This window comes from Syngnathus scovelli, chromosome 20, assembly GCF_024217435.2.
Source record: "Syngnathus scovelli strain Florida chromosome 20, RoL_Ssco_1.2, whole genome shotgun sequence".
Classification (NCBI taxonomy): Eukaryota; Metazoa; Chordata; class Actinopteri; order Syngnathiformes; family Syngnathidae; genus Syngnathus; species Syngnathus scovelli.
In genome coordinates, this window is record NC_090866.1 from 11,405,295 (window position 1) to 11,431,768 (window position 26,474).

The following is a 26,474-nucleotide window of genomic DNA, read 5'->3' on the forward strand; positions in this document are numbered from 1 at the left end:
CGCAGTGCTAAAAAAGGATGGAACGAGGCGGCACGAGAGCGCTGCTCCAACCCATCCAATCTTGCTTCATGCATGAATCCATTTTATTCATAAGCAGAATCATGAATGATGTTCAATGAAGGCCAGCTCAGCTCAGCTCATCTCAGCTCACTGGAGACGCTTTTAAGATTGTATTATAGAGTATATGAGAAAGATACTATGACAGATTTCATTCATTTGAGGGGAGATGATGAAAATGAAGACAATGTTGAATGCTGCATGTAGAATTAATGAACGCGGGAGCAGCTCAGACAGTCAGTCTTCTCCAACATTTGAAATGCCTCCTCCCATTTCACGTGTGTTTGCCGTTTGCCTTCTTTGACGGCGCCATCCGTCATTTTTGCGGGCAGCGCCGACGGCGAGTTTGCGGTGACCCACATGACCAAGGCGCACCTGTTCCACACGGGGGCCGTGCGCTGGGTACCTCCGGCCATCTACAAGAGCTCGTGCAGCATCGACGTCACCTTCTTCCCGTTCGACCAGCAGAACTGCAAGATGAAGTTCGGCTCGTGGACCTACGACAAAGCCAAGATAGACCTGGAGCGCCTGGAGACCTCGGTGGATCTCAACAACTACTGGGAGAGCGGCGAGTGGGCCATCGTCAACGCGGTGGGCACCTACAACACCAAGAAGTACGACTGCTGCCACGAGATCTACCCGGACATCACCTACTTCTTCATCATCCGCCGCCTGCCGCTCTTCTACACCATCAACCTGATCATCCCCTGCCTGCTCATCTCCTGCCTGACCGTGCTGGTCTTCTACCTGCCGTCCGACTGCGGCGAGAAGATCACGCTGTGCATCTCGGTGCTGCTCTCGCTCACCGTCTTCCTGCTGCTCATCACCGAGATCATCCCGTCCACCTCGCTGGTCATCCCGCTCATCGGCGAGTACCTGCTCTTCACCATGATCTTTGTCACGCTCTCCATCGTCATCACTGTCTTTGTGCTCAACGTGCACCACCGCTCGCCCAACACGCACAAGATGCCGCGCTGGGTGCACGCCGTTTTTCTGGACCTGGTGCCCAGGTGGCTGTTCATGAGGAGGCCGGCACCCAACGCCAGGCGCCGCAGGCTGCTGATGGAGAGGCGCCGGGGCCGGGCGGTTCCCGAGCCGAGCGTCAGCACCTCGGCCACGTGGGGCAAAGACGCTTCCTCCCGCTCGCTGGAGGATCTGGAGTTGGGCACTCTGGCGTCCTACGTCTCCTTCCGCCCGCCGTCGCCGCAGCGGCCCGAGACGCCGCAGCAGAGCGCCAGGCAGCCGCCGGCGGCGGCTCGGACCTCCGCCATCAAGCGGACCGCCAGAGAGGAAGCCCCCGCGGCGGATTTCCCGCTCTCGCCGAGCCTCATCCACGCCCTGGAAGGCGTGCACTACGTCGCCGACCACCTGAGGGCCGAGGACGCCGACTTCAGCGTGAGTAGAATGCCAGCGCTCCAGATCTTTAGTTGAAAACGTCCAACCGTTGTTTGTATCCAGGTGAAAGAAGACTGGAAATATGTTGCCATGGTGATCGACCGCATCTTCCTGTGGATGTTCATCATCGTGTGCCTCCTGGGCACCGTCGGCCTCTTCCTGCCTCCTTGGCTCGCAGGCATGATTTAGAGTTTGACTCCCCGACCATCGCTAGCATGAACATTACACGTGTACAATATTGGATGCTAGCATGTCGGCTATGGTGAATGTTTCGTTCCTATTGCGGGTATAACAAATGTCAAATTGGCTCATTCCAAGTACGTTTCATATATTTTTTATTGGGGTCACAGCGAGAGGTGAGAGTTAGTCGGGCCGCGACCTTTTTTTTTGTTTTTTTTTCCTTGGACTATTTTATTATCTGTACCGCTACCGTTGTGTCCTAGGTGGCGTCAAAGTATGTGATACATTATATCTAAACTCAAACTGTTGAGGAGGCTCTCGTTATTAAAAATCCTAAAATGTATTTGGTGAGGAGAGGCCTCCATTTTGTTGAACGTCAACACACACACACACAGACACACACGAGCACACGCACGCGAGGATGTACAGCGTATGGGAGGGACATATGTGCAGATGAGCGAGGAGATAATTTAAAGGTTGTGGCGGCGGTGAGTCAGGTCAGGGCTGGACAGGCTTGGCCAGGTTGGCCCGCACTCGGGCCTGGTCCACGGCGTCCAGCATGTTCTTGCTGTCCACCGCCAGGTTGTGGGCCGCCGCCAGCATCTGCTTGCGGCACTCGTCCCGCAGCGATGTGATGGCGTTCTGCTGCGCCAGACGCATTTTGCTGATTAGCTCGGCCATGTCGTTGTTGAGCAGCTTCTGGGTGCCTTCGATCTGGGCGGGGACAACGCAAAGTTAGATCCGACCGGCTTGCGATAAGGGAAAGGAGCGAGGTACCTCGGTGCGCACAGACTCGTGCAGAGTGGGCAGGATGTCGTCCACGCTACTGATCAGTTCTCTCAAGGCCATCCCCACCGACTGCACGTTGAGCGAGCGCGCACAATGGGGAAATTGCTTGTCAGGATTATTCCACTTTCAAAGATTAGAATTGAAATGGGACGGTTTGCGTCACCTGCACAACCGTGATGTACTGCTCAGGCTGCATGTCCACAACGTCGTTCTTGAGTTGCACCACAACTTTGACCACGTTCATCACGCACGGGTAAACCTTGTCGTCGGAACGGTCCAGCTCGGCGGTGGGCGCCGGCTGATTTGGAAACAAAACACATCATCAGAAAATGAAACTCAAGCTGTCATTCAGCGCGATCGGCCAAAAATGCTCATAACCTGCGCTGTGAGCCGAGGCGGCTTTGATGGCGGGCCTGGAATACACAAGATGCTTTTTGTTTATTATTTCATTCAAATATAGTTTGTCTACAGGTTTATTGACTGTGTGTGTGTGTGTGTGGGGGGGGGGGGGGCAATTATCCTCAATGCAGACATATTACAATTTTTCCTTTACTCACCATTTTCAGCGTGTGCTTCATCTGGCTACAAAAGACAAAAAGGACATACACCTCATGAGGACAACATCAGTTTGGATGATCAAACTACCTAAAGCGAAGACAAGGCCTACCATTTGTGCTGGGGCTTCTTCTGCTCCCATGGGGTCCTGCAAAAGAACAGGCAAGTTCATTTTATAGCAAACCGACATGGAGCCTTGCTGTGGGACACTCAAGAGGGGCACATCGATCTTATGACTAACGGAACGCCCTCGGCGGTCGAGGGGGACTGGCGGAGGACCGGTGGACACGGTGAGGGATTTGACAAACGCGAGCGAGGCTGTGTTCCCCACCAGGAGTCGCTCCTCGTTCTTCAGCCACATTTTGTCTGCCTCCATCTGCGCCTTCTGGCGCTGTAAGGTGTCGCGCATTTGCTGGCGCTCCATCTGCCAAAGGAGCTGGGCGTCCTCACGACTGTTGGGTTCCACGCGGGGGAACTCGTTCTCCTGCAACAACCGGAGAAGTTACACATTGTTTTTCATTCACAAAAGCATAATAAAGTCAAGATAATTGTATTTGATGTTATTAAATGTTATTCTATTAAATCAGAGATTTAAAAAACACTTAAATAGAATTTGCACTGAGGCCAATCGGATACTGTACTATTACGTATTGGCCTGTTGGGGCAGTGTGGTGCCTGAATGAAAGAAAGTCGCGACCCGGACACCAACAAAGAAGAAACTGCCCGCGAAGGTAAACGAAATGTATAATGTTGCTAACTCGGATCGAGATAAATGCTCCGTGGATACATTTTCTACCCCAAAACAAGAAAGAACGAATTGCCTAATGCTGCTTCGTGGAAGACGACCATTGACAACTGACAGCATACAAAATACGGACTTGGCTGGCAGGTAAGCGCAGCTGTCAAGTGATTGTGTGACGGGGAGATTTGAAGGCAATGAAATGGGCTATCAAGTGAAGAAAGAGATTCAATTCAAGTTTGTTGCCACTTAAAATGATGACAATAATGTTGAGGTACTTAAATGTAATCATTTGTTTGTCATCATAGGTGGCGATGTGTTGTACAAAATGTCATTCTATTGTTGTGTGTTCATCGTACGTGTCCATCTTGTTTGTTGTTGGGCTTGACATATCTCCCTTTGTTGTCATTGGATTAGACATTGACTGGGTGTTGAGTGTTTTGGGGGTTTTTTTTGGAAGGGGGGCGGGGCAACTTCACTTCACTTCACGCGGTTTCGATTTTAACGTCATTTTTTACCCCCATGCTGCGACGTCGAGGAGACCTGAAGGCCAGTGGCAGAGTGTTCATGGAGTCCACGGGTGACTGATAGTCACACGGGCCGGCCAGGTCTGGCGAGCTGGCGCACAGAGATTCGTTCAACTGCGGACACACGCAAGCACGCACATTTGGTTCGAGCTCTTTAAGTCCACTTAAAAGCTGCTTTGATAAGCACCTGAATGTGCAAGCCGATGCTGAGCGTGTTCCCAAAACGCCCCGATTTCTTTCTTGACGGCTGCAATGAGAACAATGAGCGCGCATGCATCTCTGGAGGTTCCCAGCGCGCATCGTCTACCTTGGGAGGTGGCTCGGTGAAGTTGATCTTGGCGTCAAAGTACTTGGTGGAGCGCGCTCTGTCCCGCTTGCGTTCCACTTCCTGCTCCTTCTCCATCTTGTGCACGTCCCTGCCAGAGACATTCAAGTTCAAGAATCAAGATAGCCAGCGTCTGAGAGCCGTCCGTACCTGATCTTGATCACCAGCTCTGTGAAATTGGGCCTCTCTCTGGGGTCGTAGGACCAGCAACGCGTCATGAGCGAGTAGAGCGCCGGCGGGCAGTCGTCGGGCTTGGGCAACCTGATGCCCTGCTCCAGCTGGTTGATGACGCTTCGGTTCTCCAGCCAGAAGAAAGGCTGCTGGCCTCGGCTCAGGATCTCCCACATGCACACGGCTGGATGAAGCAAGGCGATGGAATGTGAGCTGGCCCGCCTGCCTAAATTCAAAGGAAAGCGTGAAGGCGCCACTGACCGAACATCCAGACGTCGCTGGCTGAGGTGAAGCGTCGGAAGTTGATGGATTCCGGCGCCATCCACTTGATGGGCAATCGCGTCACCGATGCTGCAATTGCAAAGCGTATCATCGTGTTGTTTTTAGACTTTGGTGCAATCGCTGCTACATTGTGAGTCCAACATTTTGGATTTAATGAAGTCACTTTTTAATTTTGGTTTTCAGTATATCTTTTTTTTTTGTCTGAAGGACTGTTGACTGTTTGAATGACAAGGAAGTCCACCTTTGGTACAGTTTGCCTGATGTCTGCTCCCGGACCACATGATTGTAAGTCCATTTTTTTTCTATACAGTATTTTGTTTTTGTACATGTATGATATGACATTAGTTTCATATCGTCAGACACAACGGTGCCATTTCAAAAATGATGCAATCAATGAAACTTACTAAGCATAATATGCGAACTTTGTAGCTGCGTAGTTTCCTCTGCATAAAATTCGGATCTATCTAAGGTACTCTTTTTAGTCGACTTTCAATCGTAAGGCGCACAGCCAACCTTTGTAGTACTCTTCGTGCTCGATGTAGCGCGAGAGTCCAAAGTCTCCCAGCTTGACGCAGTCGGGACTGGCGACTAACACGTTTCGAACAGCGATGTCTCTGCAAAAATATCCGCGTGTCAATGGCGAGCCGGAGGTTCGCTCGGACGCCATCTTGTCGTCTGACCTGTGCACCATGTTGACGCCTTCAAGGTAGACCAGCGCTTTGCAGATTTGCAGGCTGAACAGCACCAGGGTTGTGTTGCTCAGCTGGTTCTGGTTCTGCGTCAGGTAGTTGCCGAGCTGGGGACATGTCGATAGCGTCAGACCGCAACATTTGGACTTTCCGCCTGGCGTCTTACTGAGCGCCACCGACCTCTCCGTACTCGTAAAGCTCCATGACGATCCACACGGGGTTCTCCTCGATGATGCCGATGAGCTTAACGATGTGAGGGTGATCCAAGGTCTTCATGTTGACTGCCAAAGCCGCAAAAGTCATTTTTTTTCCCCAACTGGTGGGTGTCGGTGAGACCTACCCGCTTCGCTCATGAACTTCTCCATGACGTCGGGCGAGCAGTCCTTACAAGTCTTGACGGCCACTTTGATCTGCTTGCCGTTCTGAGACGGTTACAAGATCCGCTTAGTCGGCGTGTGAGGAAAATGAAGTTGTTGATGACAGCCTTACCGCCGCCGCGTAAACGCCGTCATAGACTTCGCCGAAAAAGCCCTCGCCCAGGAGTCGCCCGAGGGTGATGTCGTCGCGGTCGATGCCGTACTTGACGGCTTAACGAATCATGGAAGACGTTAGTGTTTTCAAAAGGGCTGCCGTCGCAAAATAACCAATGCAAGCCACCTGATCTGGGCCTCTCGTCCAGAATCTCGCAATAGATGTCCGACCCTGAAAGCACAAGGCGATTATTGAGCAAATCACTTTTTGTTGACGTAAGACAGTGAGTAGCGGCAAGTCAGCGTACCCATACTGTGCCGCGTGGGGGCGCTGTCCAATTTTCTGGGGAGAAAACAAAAGAATTGAAGTTGGCTGGAAGCTTCCGTGGCCACAAGTAAACTCACCCAGTTGGAATCTCAGGGAGGGAGCTCCTTGTGCTGGAGTCTGACAAACAGGAGACAAACCGCATCGGCTGAACCGGACATTTGCCTCAACGCGCCGCCAGGTGGCGCCAGAGCACACGCCGTACTTTTCTTTCATTGTGTTTTTTGGCGAGGCGTTACCGGGATTTTGTCTGTCAATGATGGAGTCCTCCGAGTTGTTCTCCAAGCGCCAGTAACCGTCGATGAGATCCATCATGTTCTCGGCGACGGGCACGCTGGCCACGTTGATGGTCAAGTGCTGCGCGGGCCGACAAGAAGCGTACGGTGGAGACAAGGTGATTTTGGGGGAGGATGGCGGCGGCCGGGGCGTACTTGTCTGGCGCCTTCCACGTCCAGATTGATGAGAGCCTTGCCGTTGCTCTGAGGCAGACATTGCACCTTCTTGATCTGCTTGAAGTCGGCCATAAAGACGGGCTGATCCAGACATTGGACACGTCAGACATCGGTCAGGCGCAACCCAAAGCTCAAAGTGTGTCTGGCGCTCACCGCCGCGTTCTTCTGCGTGCGTTGGCGGATGCCCCGCCCACCGATGACCAGTTCCACGGCCAGGCTCCAACCTTGCTGTGGACGCACGGCGTCCGTGTGAAGCACCGCCCCCCGTGTGAAATTGCGCGGCAGCACTCACCACCAGCTCGCAGGGGAAGACCTCCTCGTCGTAGCTGGCAAATTCCTTGAGCGTCTCGAAGAACTTGACCATGCAGTCGTCCTCCTTGAGCGTGGCGAACTGCTGGAAGGTCTGCTGGATCAGCTTGCGCAGTTGCTTGGACTGGGAAAATTCCACAGCTCCATTCAGGTTGGGCTCAAAGTTGAGAAACCCAAACGGAGCTTACCTTCATGCTGTTAATCAGCGTCGGAGGGAAGAAAAGGTCCAAGCCCACCTCTTTTCTTCACGTGGGCAAAACACTCAGAATTAAAACCACTGGCGAGATGGACGGTGTGGCGTGGCGTGGCGTGGTGTGGCGTGGCGGTCAACTTACTCGAGCAGCTCAAAGTTGGACTTCTTCTCCAGTCCTTTTGCGTTCATGTCCTTATAAAACCTCCTGAAAGCAAAGGTAAACGGTTCACGAGACGTCGAGGTGCCGTTTGCTGCGGCGCGGCTCCATTACCTGATCTCCAAGCAGCCGAGCTGCAACGCCATGTTGTCGTCGACCTTGCTGGCGTGGTACTGCATGTAATCGCTTCGGACCTGCCCGCAAACCACCAAAATAGCTCACGTTGGGCGAAGAAAAAAAAAAAAATCCAACAGTTGGGGCTTTTCAAGGACCTGCTGGTAGAAGTACACTAGCGTCGAACGGTCGTCTTTGAACTTTTCCAGGAAGTTGACGGGGATGTATCGGATGCGAAGGTCGTACCTGCTCGGGGAATCAGCAGAAGATGAAGAACAAGGTCCTCCCCGCGGGTTGGGGCGGAGCTTACCTCCACTCGGCCTCCACGTGGTGGCTTTCATAGCGCTGCTCCACCTGGCCCACGGTCAGCTCGGGATGCAGCCAGTGGAGCTCCTCGGATTTCAGGTGCTTGAGCATAAGGCCGTAGCAGGCGCCGTGCTCCACGTTTGGACCCAGACGCCCGCTGATCAAGATGGAGCGGATAATCGCCTGCGGGAAATCCACTTTTGATCCTCTTTTGGCTTTTAGCGCAAAGCCAGTGGTATATTAATTGTAGTCGAAGGGCAACATTTCGTCATTCATTAACGTTTTTTACGTTGCGAGTCGGTCGGGGTTTCCCCGTTTGTTCGTTAGCCGTGCTGCTAAGCTGTGCTAACGTGCGCCTTTCTGTCTACATGCTGTTGATTGATTTTCATGCATTTCAGAATCCTATCTTTTTGCGCTGATCCAAAGCAAACAAAGATTGGAATGGGTTAGCCATCCAAGATAAAGTTGCACTCCTCCTCTCTACTCACCCTGATTTGCCAGGAGCTGTCACATTTGACCAGCTTGAAGTTCTTGCCCAAGGTAGTGTGGGTGCAGAAGCACACCTTGAGGATCTTGACGGGCCCGCCGGCGCCGGCGGGCAGCAGCGAGTTGGCGGGCGGCTCGTCCTCGCTCTGTCTCGGGCTGGGCGCCTTCCAGGACAGAGTGTCGCCGGACATCACCTCGTACATGGTCACGGTCGGGCGGGCCTCATAGCACGCTAAAGCGGATATAGAAATGCGGCTTAGAAATTCTGACAGGTTCTGTGGAAAACAACTATTAGTGCCGTAACGATGAGCCAAAACGAGCAATGTATTTCGGCCGTCTGCCCGGGAAAGGAGGCTTGGCGTTGCGCGTTTGCTTTGCTCTCCGGCTCGTAGCGCACGCAGCCTTGTGTTTGGTTAGCTCGAGGCTACGCATTCCCGAGCTGGGCTGCGGGTGTGTGTGTGTTCTCATGTGTGTTTGTGTGTCATGACGAGCGAATGAGAGGGTGCAGCGGGTTGCACCGTCGCTCGGACCGGACGGATGGATTGACCGCACTTGATGTGGCAGACAAACGACCCAAAACGAAATCAATTGACGCTCCCGTTGAACGAACGTTTGGAGAGCTTTCCGGGTTCCTTCCAGGAGTGGCCGTCAGTGTCAGATTGTGATGAATGACACAAAAATTCCACGGCTGGTGCAAATACCCAGAAAGCAACGGGCTCTTTCTTGAGTTGGTTATTCTTATTTGGAATCGGAACTTACTGACAATGATTTGTCGACTACCTGCGAGGCCGCTGCCCCTTTGGAAGATTTAGCCGCCATTAAAAAGTTGCGAGTTGATTTGAAGCTCAGTGAGGCGGCGCTGGAATGCGGCGCCTCGTGTGCTCACCTGCTCAGACTTGCAGCGCTCCCGAGCAAAGTTCTCTCGCACACGACAAGCCAGCGTCGAACTTTTTACAACTTGTAAATCATTTGTACGCAGGCCACACTTTCCATACGTGTCAAATGAGCAACATGCTCACGAGTCACCACAAAGGTCAAGTTTCTAGGGAAATCTTGGCCTCCTTGTTTTGGTTTCTCTACTTGCGTGTTTACATAAGCCAGGCGCGTTGTTGCAAACGGAAAGGAAGACGTGTGGAATCTTACCTGCGAGTGTGTCTTAAAGCCGTGAGAAGTAACAGCAAGCATTCCCTCGAGAGAGTCTTTCGCTTACGTCCCGTCCCGTTCTGTCCGTCCCGTCTCGTGTGGGTGTGGGTGTGTGTGGGAAGGAAGGTGGGACCACTTCCTTATTGCGGCGAAAGCAAACAGCTTGTTGTGAAGCATGTGATACGGAGCGTAAAAATGATTTCTAACTTGGCTTAACCAAACCCAAATGAATGCTTTTGTTTTGGATGAGTCTCAAAGGTGCACAAGTATTAACAAAACATCATTTTTATCCCCCCCCCCCGTCTTATAAAACTTATAAACCTCGCATTTTTTTGCCTATTTTATGTTTATTATACTGATTTGAAAATAATCTAGTTTTGATGTTTTTATGTTATTGCACTGTTTTTGGTGTATTATTTACTATGAACACCTGAGGGCGCCACAACGCCAGAAATGCACTGAAGTTTGGAACAAGTCCGCTTTAAAAATGTCGTTTGCCGCATGTCATCTTTTAATCTCATTTAACTATTTCCAAATTAAAGCCTGCAGTAAAATCTGCATTTTGCACCCCCCTATACGTTTCCCTTCATCATCTAGACATAGTTTAAGAGGTGAAACAGTTTATTGAGATGTTTTTCCACACATAGCCTATGTTGAATTGTCCTTGGGCAGCCTCGTGCCAGGGGAGGGAGGGAGGGTCGTTTTTTGGCTGAGCCTGGTGCAATGCCGACAGCTGTGCTGTGAGGGGTTCATGTCTGGGGTACAACAAAAACAACAACAACAGCAGCAGCAGCAGCAGCAGCAGCAGCAGCAGAAGAACACGGCGGGTCTGCTCAGGCCAAGAAGGCCTGGAATGTGCAGCAGGTGGCTCCTGTGCTTTGCTAGCTGCTTTCTGACGCAAGCAACTAGCAAACATAGCCACTGCTACCTTTTTTAAAAGTCTTTGAAAGCCACTTTCCAGGGGGAATAAATATAGTGACACAAATTGGCTGGTCTGTAGCGTTGCAGTTCACTCTCCATCCACGAGAGGGACCCCTACGCTGAATAAGTCAAGCAGTGGCACTTTGTTATTGTCACTCGTGTGAAGCTTTCTTCCCCCAGCCCAGCATGACTCCATTTTTGCTGACTGTGTAACTATTGCCACGAGACATTTTGGGTGGGACATATCGCAACTATTTTTAGGGGGGAATGAAGTGTTTGAAAAGCCACGCTCGCTCCGGCCGGCCCACCTTAATGACCAACGACCCCGCCCTGAGGCTGCCAGTGCAAATAGTTGACCTGGAATGCTTTCATCTTGCGCATCCCCTCCCTCCCTTCCCCTCAGCGGTCACCCCCCCCTGCCATTCCACCTTGCATGTCCTCAAATCACACGAGGGGTTGAGAGAAGCCGGCCGGCTGGCCGGCTTCATCGCGGGCCGTGGTGGCCATTTAGGACTTTTAGCGGCTCCTCAAATCAAGTTTAAAATGAAGGTTGATCCCTGTTCAAACATTTGTCTGAGCCTCAAGTGGCATGGAGTGGTGAGGGGTCAGAGGTCAGATAGTCAGTCCACAGATAGCGAGGCCTCCCCTACCCCCCATGGGGGTTGTTTGGACGCATATTAACGGGTGTTGATGACATGGCCGCCGCGCTTGACTGCTTTTTTACGACTGTCAGCTGCCGGCCGACGCACATGGTGTGTCAAGTGAGAGTGAATCATTCCAAACAAAAATTGTAGCCACACCGTCAAAGTGACAAAAAAGACAATTAAACATTGCATTTATTTCAACACCGTAATGTTCCAATAAATCAGGAAGCGGGAAAGTATCTTAGTCATGTTAATACCAAGCTAACAACTTCAATGATACGCTTCGACTTGACAAACTGCACTTTCGATTTCAACAATGTGTTTGCACACGCGTGACTCACCGTTGACTTACATAAGGTGTGTGTTGACATTGGAAATAGCCATGTATGGCCTGTGAAAGTAGCGCGGGCCATGTATGGGCTTTTTGGGGACGCTCGTGTTGGACGACAAGACATGAGAACCAGCATGCACTTCATTGCGTGTAAATGCAAGACATCATTCCAAAATTCTTTTTACGGCAGTCGTAAGCAAATGTGTTTTTGTGTGCCGTCAAGGTAAGAAAGAAGACGAGCACGCAAACATGCATTCGGCCCACCTCGGATGAAACGGGGATGGGGGGGGCTGCAGGAGCGATGATGTCACCCCTGTAGTCAGCTAATGGTGACATTTCAGGGAAGATGATGTCATTCTTGTACGCTTGCCCCGCCTCCTCTCTTTCTTTTAGCCCCCCTCCCCACCTCACAACAGTGCTTAACGCTGCCAGGCTCTTTCAACGCACGCACGCACGCACGCACGCACGCACGCACGCGTGGGTGTCATGTGGGTGTCGTGTGCTCGGTTGTGGGTGCTTGAACGTGTGGGCGCCGCTCCGTTCGCCTCGTTGGCCGTTTCAAAACAGCCTTTTCCCGCCACAGTTCATGGCTCACTGTGAGCGAGATGTTTCATAATGCATGTCAATGCACACTGCAATCTTTGGCCCACTGGGGCCAATCAGGGATGCGGCGCCAGTCCCTGGATGAGTTTGTCCCCCTGTGGAGCTCATCACGTAAGGTGACTCCACCCCCCCCACCCCCGTTTTTTTTTGTAATATCTTCTCATATTATGGAGATTGGGTTTAACCTACTTAGAAGCAGAGCGTGGCGATGGCAGCGGAAAGCCCGCAAGGCTCGTTGAAGCCGTTCACCGGCGGTATTTTTATCCCATCCGCCGATGCACTTTGGCCCCGCCGCTGTCTTTCTCTCGCCGTCGAGAGGGCGCCGTGCGAACGAGAGCTGTAAACAACTTGCCCCCCCACACACACACACCCCACCCGCCGCGCCACACGAGCGCAGGCACGGCACACACTCGCACTCGGGCTGTATCTGGGCAAAAGACCTTTCTGGGAGCAGAAACGTCTGCCTTATCGTGGAAGCACGTTGTGCAAAATAAGAAGGATGACAAAGGGCAGATCAGCTGTGTTTGGAATGGTCCCCAACTCAAGCCCACGTAGATGCTACTTGCTACCCAGAACCAGAATGTGCTTCCGTTTCTCATCTTTTCAGAGCTAAGTCAATTCATTGCGACTCTTGTCCTTCAAAAACTGAAAGCCATTCAAAGAAATTGACACGGAACCCATATTTTTTTTTTAAGTAGCATTGGACAAAACGTCGGCGAGGCCCATTTTGAAGCTAACAACGGGAAAAATGTCGGGCTAAGGGCCGCGTCTCCTGAACAAAGTGTTCACGTTTGACTGATCCGTGTCGGGGATTTAAGGGCAGCTTAAGAGCGCAAACGCTGTTCAAAGAGCTGCTAAATCAACCACACTTGCTCTTCCTTCCTTCCTTCCTTCCTTCCTTCCTTCCTTCCTTCCTTCCTTCCTTCCTTCCTTCCTTCCTTCCTTCCTTCCTTCCTTCCTTCCTTCCTTCCTTCCTTCCTTCCTTCCTTCCTTCCTTCCTTCCTTCCTTGTCGTCTCGCTTGACCTGGATTTGAAGAACGCTCGCCTCGCGCTTGCTCACAGCTGCCACGCAAGTCAATCCAATGTGATGCAGCAAAGATGGCGCCGCTGGTTTTATTTGGCCCTCTGCAACCTGGTAGTCATATTTATTTGTTCAAATTTGGTCTGGAATAATTTAAAAATGCATTTATAAAAAAACATGGCAGACTTCGACGAAGGTTTGGCGCCACGAGTCATTTTGTAGGCCTTGAGCTATATATTACACGCACCTCCAACCTTTTATGGCTCTCAGTGAAATGGAAAAAATGGAGTTTGAGTTATTGTTTCATTTCCTAACTTTCTTTTTTCCATTTTTGCATTTGTTAACCTTGCCACGTCAAAACGCCACCGGCGAGCCGTGCGTGATGGAGCGGGAGTACCTCGAAAGTCGCGTGAATAATTGATGGCGCCGAGCGGGGAAAGCGACAATGATGTCTAACGACTCAACTCTGCCCTCGGCTCGGCTCGGCTCGGTGCCGACAGCGCTCCGAAGATGCTCGGCCTCGAGCATTCATAATTGAAGGCGCCGTATTGCCTGCAAGTCAAGTGGCAGAGGTTTGATGTGGAAAGAAACGGCGGGCCGTCAACAGCGTAGGCGAGGAAAACTGAAGCCACTTGTCGCTGGGCAGAAAGAAAAAGTTCCTACACAATCAAAACATTCAGTATCCTTCTAATTTTTAATTCATTCATCGTAATTTCATTTGAATGTATTTTTAATCCAAAAATAAGGGGTTAATATGGCTGTCTGGTTCAATTTTTAAATTGACAATGCACATGATTCTTTGCATTGGATTTAATCACGTCATTACTTTTATAAAGTACTATTTTATAGAGTGCTGTTTCTTTTGTGGAGGGATTGATGGCATTTCCTTCCATTGGTTTTATTTCTTGCCGGTTGAACGTGAGGTGCGGTGAGGTGAGGTGTGGTGTGGTGAGCGAGCGCCTGTGACCTTCCAGTGGCCGACCTCATGATTGTTCCTTTTATGAACAGCCCGCAGCAGTTGCTTGCAAATTGCCGTTGAGTCAGACGGCTTCAGACCCGCAGCTTGGAATGAGTCCAAGGTACTCTTTCCATCCATAATCTGTTGCGTTCTTAGTTCGTTGCCGTAGCGTCGCGTTTCCATGGCGCGATCTTTCCAGTCCAAATCGACCGACTGGTTTCGCCGGAGTTCCCCTCCAGGGGCCTGTGACATCATGTGTCAGGAATGCGGCGGGCCCTCGAGCGGGAGGCCCTTCATCTCGACCGCTTCTTGTTGTTGCTGCTGCTGTGTGTTTGTGTGTGTGTGAGGCGAAGGTCCGAGTGCACACCCTGATGTCATGTTTTTGGCGGCGGCACCTGAAAGCGGGACTTTTGTGTGTCTATTTCTGTCCCGTCTACATTCCTCTCCTCACAAATATTGACCCTCTCACTGGTGATTGAAGGCGAGTGAGGCTTCAAAGCATGCCAGCCCAAAATCCCCTTCCGGACACCTGCAGAACCTCTTCAGAAAGCGGAGAAAGCCCCTTTGGGCCGGATGGGCGGTGGTGGGCTTAACCTCCACTCTGGAGCCTAAAAATAGAATCGGTCATTCATTCAGAGGTATGTTCTTTGATGCCATCAATGGTGCCTTTCACCCTCCCCCCTGGAATCATAATGGCACGAACCAGGAAGTGAACCCGCTCACACCGATATGACACTTGACTCACTTTTTTTCGCTCTTATTTGATATCTGAAAATTTGTTGGGGTTTTTTTTGTAAACCAAAGTGCAGGAGAGTCAGACAAAGGAGGTCAAAGGTGGTGCCAAGCATGTGACCTCCTCCGTAATCCCTCGTTGGAGCGAGGGAGGGAGGGAGGGATGATGTCATCTATTGTCATGTTTTATGGATGCAATCATTGCATGGGGGATGGACACCTGCCCTCACGCGTAAAAAGAGCTGGTGAATAAAGCGACCCACAAAGTGTATTTGTTCACCATGCCAGCGAGGTTGCCCCGCCCACTTTGCGCGATGGCAACGACTCCACTTAGCGAACGCGACGTGCTAATTAAGCGGCGGTGTCGTGCGTAACGTAACCTCGTTTCACGCCTTGTTTACATGACGTCTTGGGGAGGGGCGGGCCCGCCTGCGCAAACAATGAGGAGTGAGGGAAGGGGGGTGGGGGGGGGTGCTCATTCAGGCCTTGATCAGCAAAACCAAGCGTGAAGGTTAAAGCGGGTTTGCCAGTTTGCAGCAACGGTCACCGTTTGGGAAGCTTTTCCAAATTTTACATATTTGGACACAAATGGTGGAGCAATACATGTAGACTGCTAATATATGAATTCTCGCACATCAAGTTGACTTTAGATTTGAAAAACTTCTTGATCAAGAAATATGAAAGCACAGAGGAACTGCTTTTTAATTGTGAAAAGTATCTTTTGATGTAAGCGCGGCATACATTTAGCATCACAATAGAAGGCATACACAGTTGAATTCAAATCAGCCACGCAGGAAATGAGCTCATCCCCGCGTGAGCGCTCCGAAACATACGATGATGTAATGGCGGCTTTGGTTACACTCGGCTGGCCGGCCGGCCGGCCGGGTACTTTGGCTAATTGTGTTCCGCTTAAGCGGGCGCACAGGACGGCCAAATGATGACTTTAATAGGCTCCGGGCGATCGTAGCGCAACTGGCAATTAAAGGCCCAAATTAGCATACCGCTCACCTCGCGCTAACAGGGCGTCGTCAAAAAAAATCTGCTTCTGCACTTCTGATGCGCTCACGCAAGCCAGCGGAACATCCAAAACAATCATGTCAATGTCGGCATCGTAAAACATTTATTGATGACATTGTGAAGCGTAACATTATTAGCAAGACGTTAAGCAATCAAACGTCCAGTCTCGGCAAGACTCTGTAAAGTCACTTCAGGGGCTGATGCGCTGGTGTCGCTCAGCTTCCATTTCCCCGTCAAAGCGCCTTTAATGGGGCGGGGCGGGGCCGGACCAGATGAGCAGTCTTGGCGCCGGCTGCTTCTGGCCACGCGCTTGTAACTTTTACTACACATCCGCCCTCTCGCTTCACACAGCGTTTGATGAGTGGCGGCAGACGATGTCATCAGCCATCACGGCTTGTGAGGCCCCTGGACAGTTAATTGGATTCCTAACTAGGCGCAGCAGACATTTTACAATTAGAGAAAAAAACGGTCTCGGAATCCTCTTCATAAATATTTGATGGTTCGTCTCGGAGAACAAAAAGACGGCAGCGCCCGTGAAGTCATCGCTCGTTAGACTTGCTCTGCTTTATGCTAATGAGCAGCACGATGATTCACGGCCGGCCTTGCTCCAGTCCACTGTTAGCCGCTTGACACAGCAGCAGGAATGTGGCGTCAGGTGCTCCCTCCCTCCCTCCCCGGCCGGCCACAAGTCTATTTGCTTAGCCGTCTGCCTAAAACAAAGCCGCATGTGTCCAAGCGCACCGGTTGACAGCCTCTGGATGTCCTTTAGCCACCTCTGCTAACACGTAGCATACGCTTACATCTGCTGGCCACGTGGCAACTCACGAGCGACTCAGTCACCCCGAAAAAAAAGAAAAAAAAAAGCCCCGTTGGGAGATGGGAAGGAAGCCAACGCAAAGACGTTAAACTGAATTTGCGGCTCAGTCATGCACCTTGGTGTTAAACCAAGCACAAAATGGAATTTCACGAGCTGTAAAGGGATCACCCAAATGAACAAATTCACTGCCGCAAGGCTCCCAAAATGACGTTCCAAAAGGTTTCGGGTGGGCGTTAAATTGGCAACGTGACGGAGCTGCATCATGGCCGCCCAATTACAGCGTGCTGCTGACATCGGCGCTTTTCTCTTCCCAGGAATCCGCCGCCGCCACCGTGGCTTTGATGGCAGAGAGGGCTGGCGACTCCGGGCCGTCCTCGTCTGATCTTCAGAGGCGGCCCCGGATCAGAAGGTGGCCGTCCGAGAAGAAGAGAAACAGGCCCGTCACAAACGTCTCCTGGTGCTCGACGGCGGGACGCTTGAAAGGAAAGCAGGCATGTCCTCTTTTTGCTTCCGATAGAGAGCCCGACAGCAAGCGGATGGTTTGATTTGAAAATCAACATTAGGCAGCACAATGCATGAAGTTGGAGATAGCTGGTTCATTAGCTCGGTTAGGCCGCTTGTTGGCTACTTAGCTGAAATTAGCATCTTCCACAACACAAAACAGGAAGTAGCTTCTTGCAAAAACATTTCAGATTTATTTCTTGAGCTCATTCAGGGACTTTTAGTGCATGTTAATCTCTTTCTTGGCCAGCGCCTTCATTTGCATGACAATAAAAGACGGCGTGAAATCAAACTGGAAGCGTGCGTGCGTGCGTGCGCTGCTGCCAGCGCTTGTCACTGCCTAACAAGGAGAGCGAGCGAGGGAGCGAAGGAAGGAAGGATTTTTGCTGGCTATTCACAAATCTTTCATTATTTATGCTCCCACTGCCGATCCTCGTGATGCGCCCCAACATGCCAAATGCATGCCCTTTTTTCTTTTTTTTCCTCGAGACAATGCCTTCATGTTTTATTTCCTGGTTTCATCCCCGCGGCTATGAAACCGAGCTCGGCGCTCGGTCCGATGAAACGCACACCGGATGATCCAAAGCAAAAAGTTCAATGGGTCATTTCACAGAGAATTACTTGCATATCCCAAACATTGTTTTTTGGAAACAGACAACTAGCTCGGTATTGTTTCACGTGCTTGGTTTTGCTTCAAAGCGGCACAAGTCATTTTCATGGTGAAGCGGTTAGCGCATGTGCCTCGTTGTTGACTTTCAATCTGCGTGTCGTCGGGGCTGGTACACAAGCCCTTCCCTCCCTCCCTCCTGTTTTTTTTTTTTTTTTTTCTTTCTAATGGCTGGCTGTATATTCTTGCCGCCCCGCGGCCACCGAGCGCTTGGCAGTATGCTAAACTCTTGGAATTTCTTCGGCTGAACTCATTAAGTATCTGCCGCGAAGTCGCGATCCTGCGGGGTATTGACTTTAATTCCCTACGCTGCCAGAGCGAGCAATTTGGAACGTCAACGTGTTGTTAAACAAACGTACCATTTGTACAGTGAGATGTTGGTTTCGTTTGATGGCAGATTTAAACGCAGAGTGGTCTGAAGGTATTTGTTTGTTAACGCGCTGCTCTTTGTGAAGTGAGGTCACCGGCAGGGGTCACCGCCATCCTTAAGTCCAAACAACAAATGGGCCAGCTCGTATTTTGAAAAACTCCCAAGTCTGGAAGTAAACTTAGCGATCCCCGAAATATCCTCACGCCCCTCCCAGTGGCCAAAAAGTTGAAGATCCCCTGAATTAAGAAGCCGAGCGAGCATAACAAGCTCATGGGAGCCGCCCGCCGGTGTTGTCAAACAAGCTGTCGACGGGCCGCCTTTAATCCCGTGTTGACGCGCCGAGACGGACTTGTTACTAGGGTGCTCCCGCCCGCCCGGCCGCCTCAGCCAATCCCGTGGCGGCCGCCTGCGCCCTGACCTTGGGCAGCCGCCTTTTCCTTGAGGCCAGGGCGGCCGCGGCAAAGGATCTAAAGGGGCTCGCCAAACACGGGTTGGGGGGAAAATGTATGAATGAGGAGTCGACCGGCCGGGCGGCGGCCAATGGGAGCCGGCTAGCGGTAGCGGCAACCAATGGGGGAGGGCCGGTCTCCGGTCTGCCTCCAGCGCCCACCCGCCTCCTCGGTGCCTGTTACCAGGTCACCGTGCCTGCCTGCCCGCCGCCTCGGAATAATCTGTCTCATTGGGTCAGTGTGCCTCGCGCGACGCGCCTGACTGGCTGCGCGAGCCTACGCCGTTGCTAGGGAGCTCAGCCAATGGCGGCGGGGCCCGAGGTTCCCCTGCCGGTTTCTAGGCAGCTTCTGCTTCCGTGGATGTTTTGGCGGGAGATTGAGGAGATGAGGAGGAGGGTGAGGATGAAGGCCAACAAGTAAAGGGGAGGAGAAGTGAAGTGAAGTGGAGCATGTGATGGGCTGCTTCTGCTTCTGCTTGTGTGTGTGTGTGTGTGTGTGTGTGTGTGTGTGTGTTTGTGCACATGCAAGTCGAGTGTGCATGTTTGTCTGTCTCTTGCTTTTCTGATGCAACCTCTCCTGGGCTACTCGGGGACCTTGTGTGTGTGTGCGCGCGTGTGTGTGTTTTTTTTTTTTTTCTCTTTTTCGATTTATCCTCGCCTACCCTTCCTTCCTGTCCTCGCAGGAAACGAGAACCAATTGCTGCGCTGTTGCCACCGGAGAAGGGAGGGGAGGTTTGTTTTGCCTCGGCTTTTATTCCCGGTACCTCCCCGTCCGCAGTTACCGTAGAAACAAGAGCAACTCTGACTCTATTTCCATCCGCCGCTTCCGTCTCTCAATGATTTGCTTTTTCTTCTTTTTCAACGACACGGCAACCAACCTGCCGACGCGAGCGGCCAATCAGGCGTCGGGAAAGAAGCGAGCGCTTGAAAGCGCGAGCGTATAAAAGCAGAGACGCGCGGCGCGCACGCCGACCAACTTTAAAGAACACTTGACAGTTTGCGTGGTGAGAACATCCGCTTCAAAGCCCCCCCCAAAAAAAAAACATGGAAGAAGAGCACTTTCGTCCCGATTTCAAGCTCCCGTTTCAAGCCAAAGCAAGCGAGTCATCGCATCCGACACGCCCGAAATCTCATTGTGTCTTCCGGAAGGCCCGCTTGGGTGGAAGTAGCGCCCCACCCTCGTTAAACTCCAGCGGACGGGAACGCTCGCCATAAAGCATCCAAACACACGTTTGGTCCGCCCGCTCTAAAAGCCAAATCGTCTGTCTTGTCGCTTTTCAGCCAGAACCGTAAATTAGCCTCAGAACTGCTTCGCAAGTCCGTTTGTGCCGAGCGTGTGTATTTCCACACGCGCGTCGGTAGCAAAGTTAAACAAAGCCGGCCTTCCGAGCCGCCCGGGCGAAGATTGAAGGCTAAATACTGTCGTGACAAATTAGGTGTCAAAATATGAAACAATAGCAAAGGCACGGCGGCAGCGGCGGCAGCGGCGGGAGCAGGCATGGTAAACAAAGACACAAAAGTGCAAATGGCCGACTTGGACGGCGTGCAGGTGACAAGCTGTCAACGCGACACATGTTCTGTTTACAACTTTCTTCAAATATATGTCGCTGTAGCCGCAAGCCATTTTTTTTCTCCGTATAGGATTTCATTTATTTCACGGGGCGCTAAAAGTGGTGTCACGACACTGCAAGAGATGTGTGTGTGTGTGTGTGTGTGTGGTGTTGTGGGCTTGAAACGTTTTACCTTTGGATGAACCCTGAGTGAGCCTTCAAATCAGGAGGTGCTGACGGACGGAGCTTTTCAATAGCGTCGCGTCGTCGTCGCCGCTTTTGGCACGGCTCAAACAATCCCAAATATGCCATGCAGGTGCAAATTGGAGCTTGGAGATCGGCGCCATCGCCCTTTGTTTGGCTTTGGGAGGTGACCCAAGAGCGACAAACAAAGCCGGTCTTGACAAAATGGCGAGTGCTGCAAACGACAGACTTGGCCCAAACGTGAGCGAGCAAATTGGGGAGCTTTGACAAGAAAAACAAGAAAGTGATTTGCGTTGCAAGCGCGCTTGCTTAACGGCCTGGCGCAACTTGCCTCTAAGTGATGAGTCCTTGGCGGATGCCGTAATGGACTACAATTGAAATTGCCGGAGCTAATTAGTTATTGATAAGCGCCAGTGCAACTCGGAGAGGCAAAACAAGCGCGCGGGGTGCTAATTACTTTTTGAAATGACCCCACCTATTCAAAACGGGGCTCCGAGTGCGCAATTACGACATCAAACTGCAGATAAACACGCCGGCGCTCCGCTGGGATTATTACGCTTTGTTTTCCTTTCTTTTCATGAGCAAATAGAAGACTTTCTCAAACCATCTCAGCCTATGGAAAAAGAACCCTTTGTGAGCTTTGATTCATTCGCCTGCAGGCAAAGAGTGGACGGCAGAACCTGTTTGAACGCAGTTGCAAAGCAAAACAGCAGCACCAACTGAATCGTGTGACACGTTGCATGTCCGTTTGATCGGCTCCGTGTTTGGGCGTGGACCGCCCCCTCCCATCTGCACTTGAGTAAATAAACACGGCTTCGACTCTATTTGCAGAAATACTGTAATTATCCTCAAAACGACTTCTTCGTTTAGCAAACGTAACAATAGCGGGAGGAGGCGTTGCTGGAGCTCATTTGCATGCCTGCTGCTTTCCAAGTAACGATACCAAACATGTGCTCGTAATGAGCCGGCGAGGGGCCGTATTAATATTGAATGGCGGATTATGCAGAATAACGGACACAATGCAGCGGCGGGTGGTTGCAGCACCAAAATATATTGGAAGCCACAGAAACAACAATTGGGCTCATCCAACATTTTGGGCGTGGTCCCATTTTGCTCTATCACTATTTTGGTGGAGGGTGCAGTAGAGGGGGGGGGGGCACTCGGCTAAGCGTTGCTGTTTACCCGACAATACACAACGGCTTTACACATTTTCATTAGTTTCATTTTCGATGTTTCTTGCTCTGTCTATCACGACGCGTTCATCACGTTTGTGTACAGTCGCCGGCGCACTGCGGCCACATGACTCTTTATGGATATTATGAATCGCGTGCTAGCTAAATGGTCCCGTTTGATTGATTGTCATCGCGTGCCGTCGCTCCATCGCCGATCGGCTTGCAATCAGCTTGCAATCAGCTGAGCTGCGAGCGAGCGAGCGAGCGGAGCGAGTCACATTCCTGATCGGGTTTGTGTGTGTTTTGCTCTCCTCCACGTGTCGGGTTGGACCAAGCAGGGGGCGGGACCAAAACAAAGCAGCTGATTGGTCCGAGCCCTGTCACCAGCTTTTGGCGGCTAAAGGAGGAAAAGGGCTCTTAAAGGAACACGCACTTTGTTTTGATTTGAGCCTCATGCAAACCCGATGGACCGACCGCCGTACTTCGAAACACGAAGCACCGACTTACGTCTACAACCTTTCTTCTGTTTTCAGCTCATACTGTGCAGGTCAAACTTGGCCAGCTTTGACATTTGAGCGATAAAACATAGTGATGGGACTTTTCCTAAATTGACCAAAATAAATGAACCTATTTTCGTTGTGTATGCAAACACTAAATTGATCAACAAAAACATCATGTTGGCTAATGAACGTCCACTAAAGCTTCATGCTGTGGGCTAACGGGAATTAGGAGCGTTATTTGGGTAATCATACATCTTCCAGCAACAGTCACACAGTTGCAGGCTTGCGATTGAAAACAATTAAAATCCTCATAGATTGATATAGAAGAAATTGATCGTTTTGCAAAGATGACTTTTTGGTCCTCAAAATATACGCCGCGTTATTCGAGTTCCTCAGAAGGCAGGAAACCAACGCAGAGTGTCCGTGCGTGATGGTGCTGATCGTGTAATGATGTGTTTTTCGAAAACATTGCCCCCCCCCCCCCCACACACACACACACACACACACACGTACACGCTTACGCACGTACGCACGCGCGCACACGCACGCACACTTGAACTGGAAGGCGTGTGCTATCCAAGCGAGGCGGGCGGAGTCTCCAGGAAACTCGGGCAAAACACAAGCCGCGCGCCGCCTCTCAGCAAACACATCACGAGCCGCCGGGACGCGAGCAGGGGAACTAACGCGCGTCTGTTTAGACAAATAAAAACCAGCCTAGTTGTCAAGATACCACCCATTATAACGGGAATCGCTTTGACTGGCGGTGAGTTTTCTTGTTTGAATTGATTCCACCTCGCTTCTTGTTGAGTGACGCCAATTGAGGCAGTGGGACGGCGGACGGGCTTGCTGGTTGGTGGGCATGCCCGGGCAAAGAATGCGGTGTCCGGGATGAACTCCCCGGAGCGACTGTTAGTGAGGGCTTGAGTGGGATTTTCTAATAACCGCGTGCGTGTGGTGTTATGGACAATAACAGACTCAGACTCGGGTTATTTTCCCCTGGATATACTCACCAAACGTCTTCCCGTTCTGTGAAGTTGTTTGTTTTTCTCATTGGAAGTTATCAAGTGCGCTCGCTCGTTGGTTGGTTCGTTGATTGCCTTCAAGTCACGTCAGGACACTTGACGCGAACTTGACCTCTGTAGTCGAACACATTTGTCTTCTTTTCATGCATTTTAACTGCTAAGTCGTGAATCGTTTCAACGTGCATGATTCAGTTCGTAGATATAAAACTTATCAGAGCAGGAAAATGTAAGCGTTTTTCGTTGACTCGCCAATCAATCCCGGCTGGCTGGACGCGGCTGGCCGCCGGCCGGACCTGGATCGGATGCCCAACTTGGCGAATTGATCAAAGTTTCGCATCGCAAGTGTGGTTACGTCAGCCGCGCACAATTCCGATTCCAATCAGTTGTGTTATCTATCGCGTTGTTGTTGTTTGTATGCTAGTTGCCGCAGCGCGCATGGAGAAGAGCCCAGCGCACAGATGGAGCGGCAGAGGGAGACACTCGCCGCTCCACTTTTGTGGTGGCTGGCAGGCAGGCTGGCAGCCACGCAGGCAGGCCTGCCCTCATGCCCTTCCTTGGGGGCCAAGCTTGTGAATTGTAAGGATGCTCATGATTCACCTGACAGCAGATTGTGTTCCGCGTCGGCTTGGTGCGTGTTCAACTGTACGGAGCACGCATCATCAATCACTGTTTGGGTGCTGTTGATTTTTCTTCTGGCTCCATAAGGTCAAAGAAGGACACCCAGACCCGGCCGCACTCTCAATACTCGCGTATCCACTTTTAGCAGCCTCAGCGTTTATCAGTCTGCCCAGCCTGCCTATTTGTCTGCACTTAGGCAGCAAGCGGTAGAAAATAAAGACAAATTCAACAAGATGACAAGATTGTGGGTTGCCAGCAAGAAAAAGAGCACTTGAACATTTATGGAGTGAAAGCCAGCATCTCCTTATGAGTCACATGGCGGCGCCGGCGGTTGGAGCTGCACCTTTGGTTTCACCCGCACCCGCTGTCGTCTTTTGTGCGCTTGCCAGCGTGCGACCTGTTGGCCACCGCGAGGCGGAAGGGGCTTGTTCTTCTTCTTCTTCTTCTTGTTGTGCAGCTGCGGTCGGTGTACACTCCTGTGCTCTGGGGCACACCGCAAGAGATGCTGCGTCATGCAGTATGTGCACAAATTGAAATAATCCTTTTTTTCAAGCATACTGGGCTCAATTTTAGCAGTCAGGATGTGCGAAGGTGACTTCTTGTTTACTCAGCTCGACATCATCAAATTACATCCCCATTCGCTTTTATTTATCCAGCTTAGCGATCGGAAAGCGATTCTTGTTTCGATATCGACCAGAGTAAAATAAAGGAAAATCAAAATGAATCCAGCGTGTGAGCGCAAAACAGGGTGTGGTTCATTGGTCGTGAGCGGAGGCCCGAGTTAGCTTACGCGGATGCTTTGGCTAGCGCTAAAATCGGCACGGCGCCGTGAACAGCTTGACGAAACGTTTGTGGCCGTCCGCCCACGCCGGGTCTCTCCATAGATTCCTCCACACGGATGGAGACGAGCAACATATGAATGCGCATTTGTTTGTGCGTTAGCGTTAGCTTACATAAGCCTCTTAGCGGGCTTTACGATGACTCGTGATTTATTTCCATTCATTGTTGACACACTGAGATCATTTTCCAACTGCCAGAGGGCAACGTTTTCACTGATAACGAGCCTGGTAGTTTTCATTTCCTTTTTTTTGTTTCTCTTGAAAACAAATTCAACTGGTAGCCTCGCTTTCCAAGAACACGGCCGCGCCGCATTCCATTAAGGTTGCCCGTGCCGCTTTGTCCGCAGGGCCTTTTCCGCAGAGGCGTCCGATGGACGATGAGGAGGAGGACACGCTTCGGGGAACGCGCTTCAGGGACCTCAAGTACGACGAGCGGGCCGCGCGAATGGAATCTCGCCAGAGGCCTGACTCACTCGCCCTACCGCTCGCACCGGGCGTCCACGACAACAACAACGGCATCGGCGCGCTGGCGTGCGGCTTGCACCGCGGAGCCTTTCACGGTAAGGAAGGGGTCGGCCGGCCGAGCGGGCGGGCGCACTCACTCCCACTCGTCTGGCTTTCTTTTTGTTTCCGTGCGACGGTTAAGAATTTGCGCCATGCTCGGCGTGGCCGGCGATAAATCCGCCAGTTGAACTTCTCTCTTGTTTAATGACATCCTAATCAAATCAGCGTGACGACAATTGAGTCGCTGGCAGGCGCGCAAACCGCGGTGGCGCGTGTTGTTTGTTGACTCAGCGTAACGCTTCGAGCGCCATTGTTTCAGCTCGTCTGGCCGCCGTTAGCCGTCGAAACCCGGACCCTTGGCCGCGTCCCAATTTCACACTCATTTGCGAGGTATTCAGCACATGACAAGGGAAAAAAAAAAACAACAACCCCAAAAACAGAAAATTCCCCCTGAGAGGCATGACCGCAAAAAGACACGCTGGAGGCAACGGGTAAACTCGGTGACATCGCCCGTGGAAAGAAAGCGAGTTCACTGAGGCGTTAATGAGATGTTTTTCCGGCTGCTCTTTTCTTGTGCAAGGTCAAATGTTTCCATCCGCCTAAGGAATTGCTCAAACCTGTTCTAAAAAAACAACAATTGTTTCATTTGCTCTGCCTTCACATTTGGGAGCCTCTCAGTACGCCTGATGCTTTTCCTCCTAGGCAACGCCGCCTTGCGCTGGCGCTTTCCCGTGGAACTGGAGGACCGGGGAGCGAGGCCGGCCGCCGCCGCGACGGAACGCGAGAGGCGGCGGCGGCGAGAGGGGGACGACCGGATGGCAGAGAGGCCCGGCCAGCGGGAAGCGGCATTGAGCGTGGAGAGGCAAATTGGACAGAAACTCCGGGAGATGGGAGACAAGTTCCAACAGGATCACATTGATGTGGTAAGCGAGTTCAGAGCCACAATATTAGGGTGGGGTGGGGGCACGTGGGGGCGGGCTGGGTCATCACTCTTACCATACACACTCGCAAAGTTGCTTCATGAGCGTCTGGAGGAGGACTCGTGGTTTTATCTGCTGCGTTTTGTGCTCAGCCACTTGACAGACAACAAGGTGTGGTTACGCAAAAGGAGGGGGGGGGGGGAGTTGAAGAAAGACAAAGATTGAGAGAGCAAATGCAATCGTTTCTCTGTTTCTGCGCTCATCTAAAAATAACCTCCCGCTCATCGTCAGCAACTTGACGGCGACGGGCCACAATAGCTCGCTTGTGCTGGCCGTGGTCTGGCTTGCCTGGACGTTGTCCCCTTCTGGCGCTAATAAACGCAATCACTTGCCTGTGCGCATTCTTTTAGCCACAGTTTTGTGATTTTGCAAATTGGATCCATTACTTTTG

The 26,474-nt window shown here is 51.5% G+C and overlaps 2 protein-coding genes across 5 annotated transcripts in view; one reads left to right on the plus strand and one right to left on the minus strand.

The window, feature by feature from the left end:
• chrna2b (cholinergic receptor, nicotinic, alpha 2b (neuronal)) overlaps positions 1-26,474 on the plus strand; it is a 31,478-nt gene that overhangs the window by 1,647 nt on the left and 3,357 nt on the right. For 2 of the 3 annotated variants that reach the window (XM_068649254.1, XM_049757982.2), the window contains 6 exons: positions 390-1,452; positions 1,516-3,865; positions 5,228-5,305; positions 17,023-17,199; positions 24,947-25,159; positions 25,806-26,026. In XM_068649254.1, coding sequence (XP_068505355.1) covers positions 390-1,452; positions 1,516-1,641 — 1,189 coding nt within the window. In that variant the 3' untranslated portion in view covers positions 1,642-3,865; positions 5,228-5,305; positions 17,023-17,199; positions 24,947-25,159; positions 25,806-26,026. Of the gene's footprint in view, positions 1-389; positions 1,453-1,515; positions 5,151-5,227; positions 5,306-17,022; positions 17,200-24,946; positions 25,160-25,805; positions 26,027-26,474 lie in introns of all 3 variants that reach the window. The other variant, XM_068649255.1, reaches the window with a different exon arrangement.
• On the minus strand, positions 1,771-9,823 carry ptk2bb (protein tyrosine kinase 2 beta, b). Of its 2 annotated transcripts, XM_049757977.1 has the most exons (31): positions 9,665-9,823; positions 8,524-8,753; positions 8,040-8,218; positions 7,888-7,975; positions 7,730-7,809; positions 7,601-7,663; positions 7,454-7,508; positions 7,249-7,389; positions 7,110-7,184; positions 6,936-7,037; positions 6,744-6,861; positions 6,585-6,624; positions 6,488-6,522; positions 6,367-6,411; positions 6,199-6,296; positions 6,050-6,131; positions 5,890-5,990; positions 5,701-5,816; positions 5,534-5,634; positions 5,000-5,089; positions 4,718-4,922; positions 4,550-4,658; positions 4,430-4,489; positions 4,234-4,356; positions 3,308-3,460; positions 3,089-3,124; positions 2,979-3,003; positions 2,800-2,834; positions 2,585-2,719; positions 2,410-2,490; positions 1,771-2,346 (listed from the first exon to the last, which is right to left on the minus strand). In XM_049757977.1, the coding sequence occupies exons 2-31, from the start codon at positions 8,722-8,724 to the stop codon at positions 2,131-2,133; spliced, it is 2,988 nt and encodes a 995-aa protein (XP_049613934.1). In that variant the 5' UTR covers positions 8,725-8,753; positions 9,665-9,823; the 3' UTR covers positions 1,771-2,130. The 2 variants fall into 2 exon arrangements, with proteins under 2 accessions (XP_049613934.1, XP_049613933.1); XM_049757976.1 differs by having other exon boundaries at positions 3,089-3,460.

What these genes read in the sequence shown, in the direction of transcription:
- ptk2bb (XM_049757976.1), bottom strand. Translation starts at nt 8,724, where the DNA reads ATGTACGAGGTGATGTCCGGCGACACTCTGTCCTGGAAGGCGCCCAGC. An exon ending in AGCTTTACGAGTACGGAGAG is followed by an intron (nt 5,817 to 5,889) that starts GTCGGTGGCGCT and finishes ACATGTCCCCAG; the next exon opens with CTCGGCAACTACCTGACGCA. An exon ending in TGAAGCACACGCTGAAAATG is followed by an intron (nt 2,835 to 2,978) that starts GTGAGTAAAGGA and finishes TGTGTATTCCAG; the next exon opens with GCCCGCCATCAAAGCCGCCT.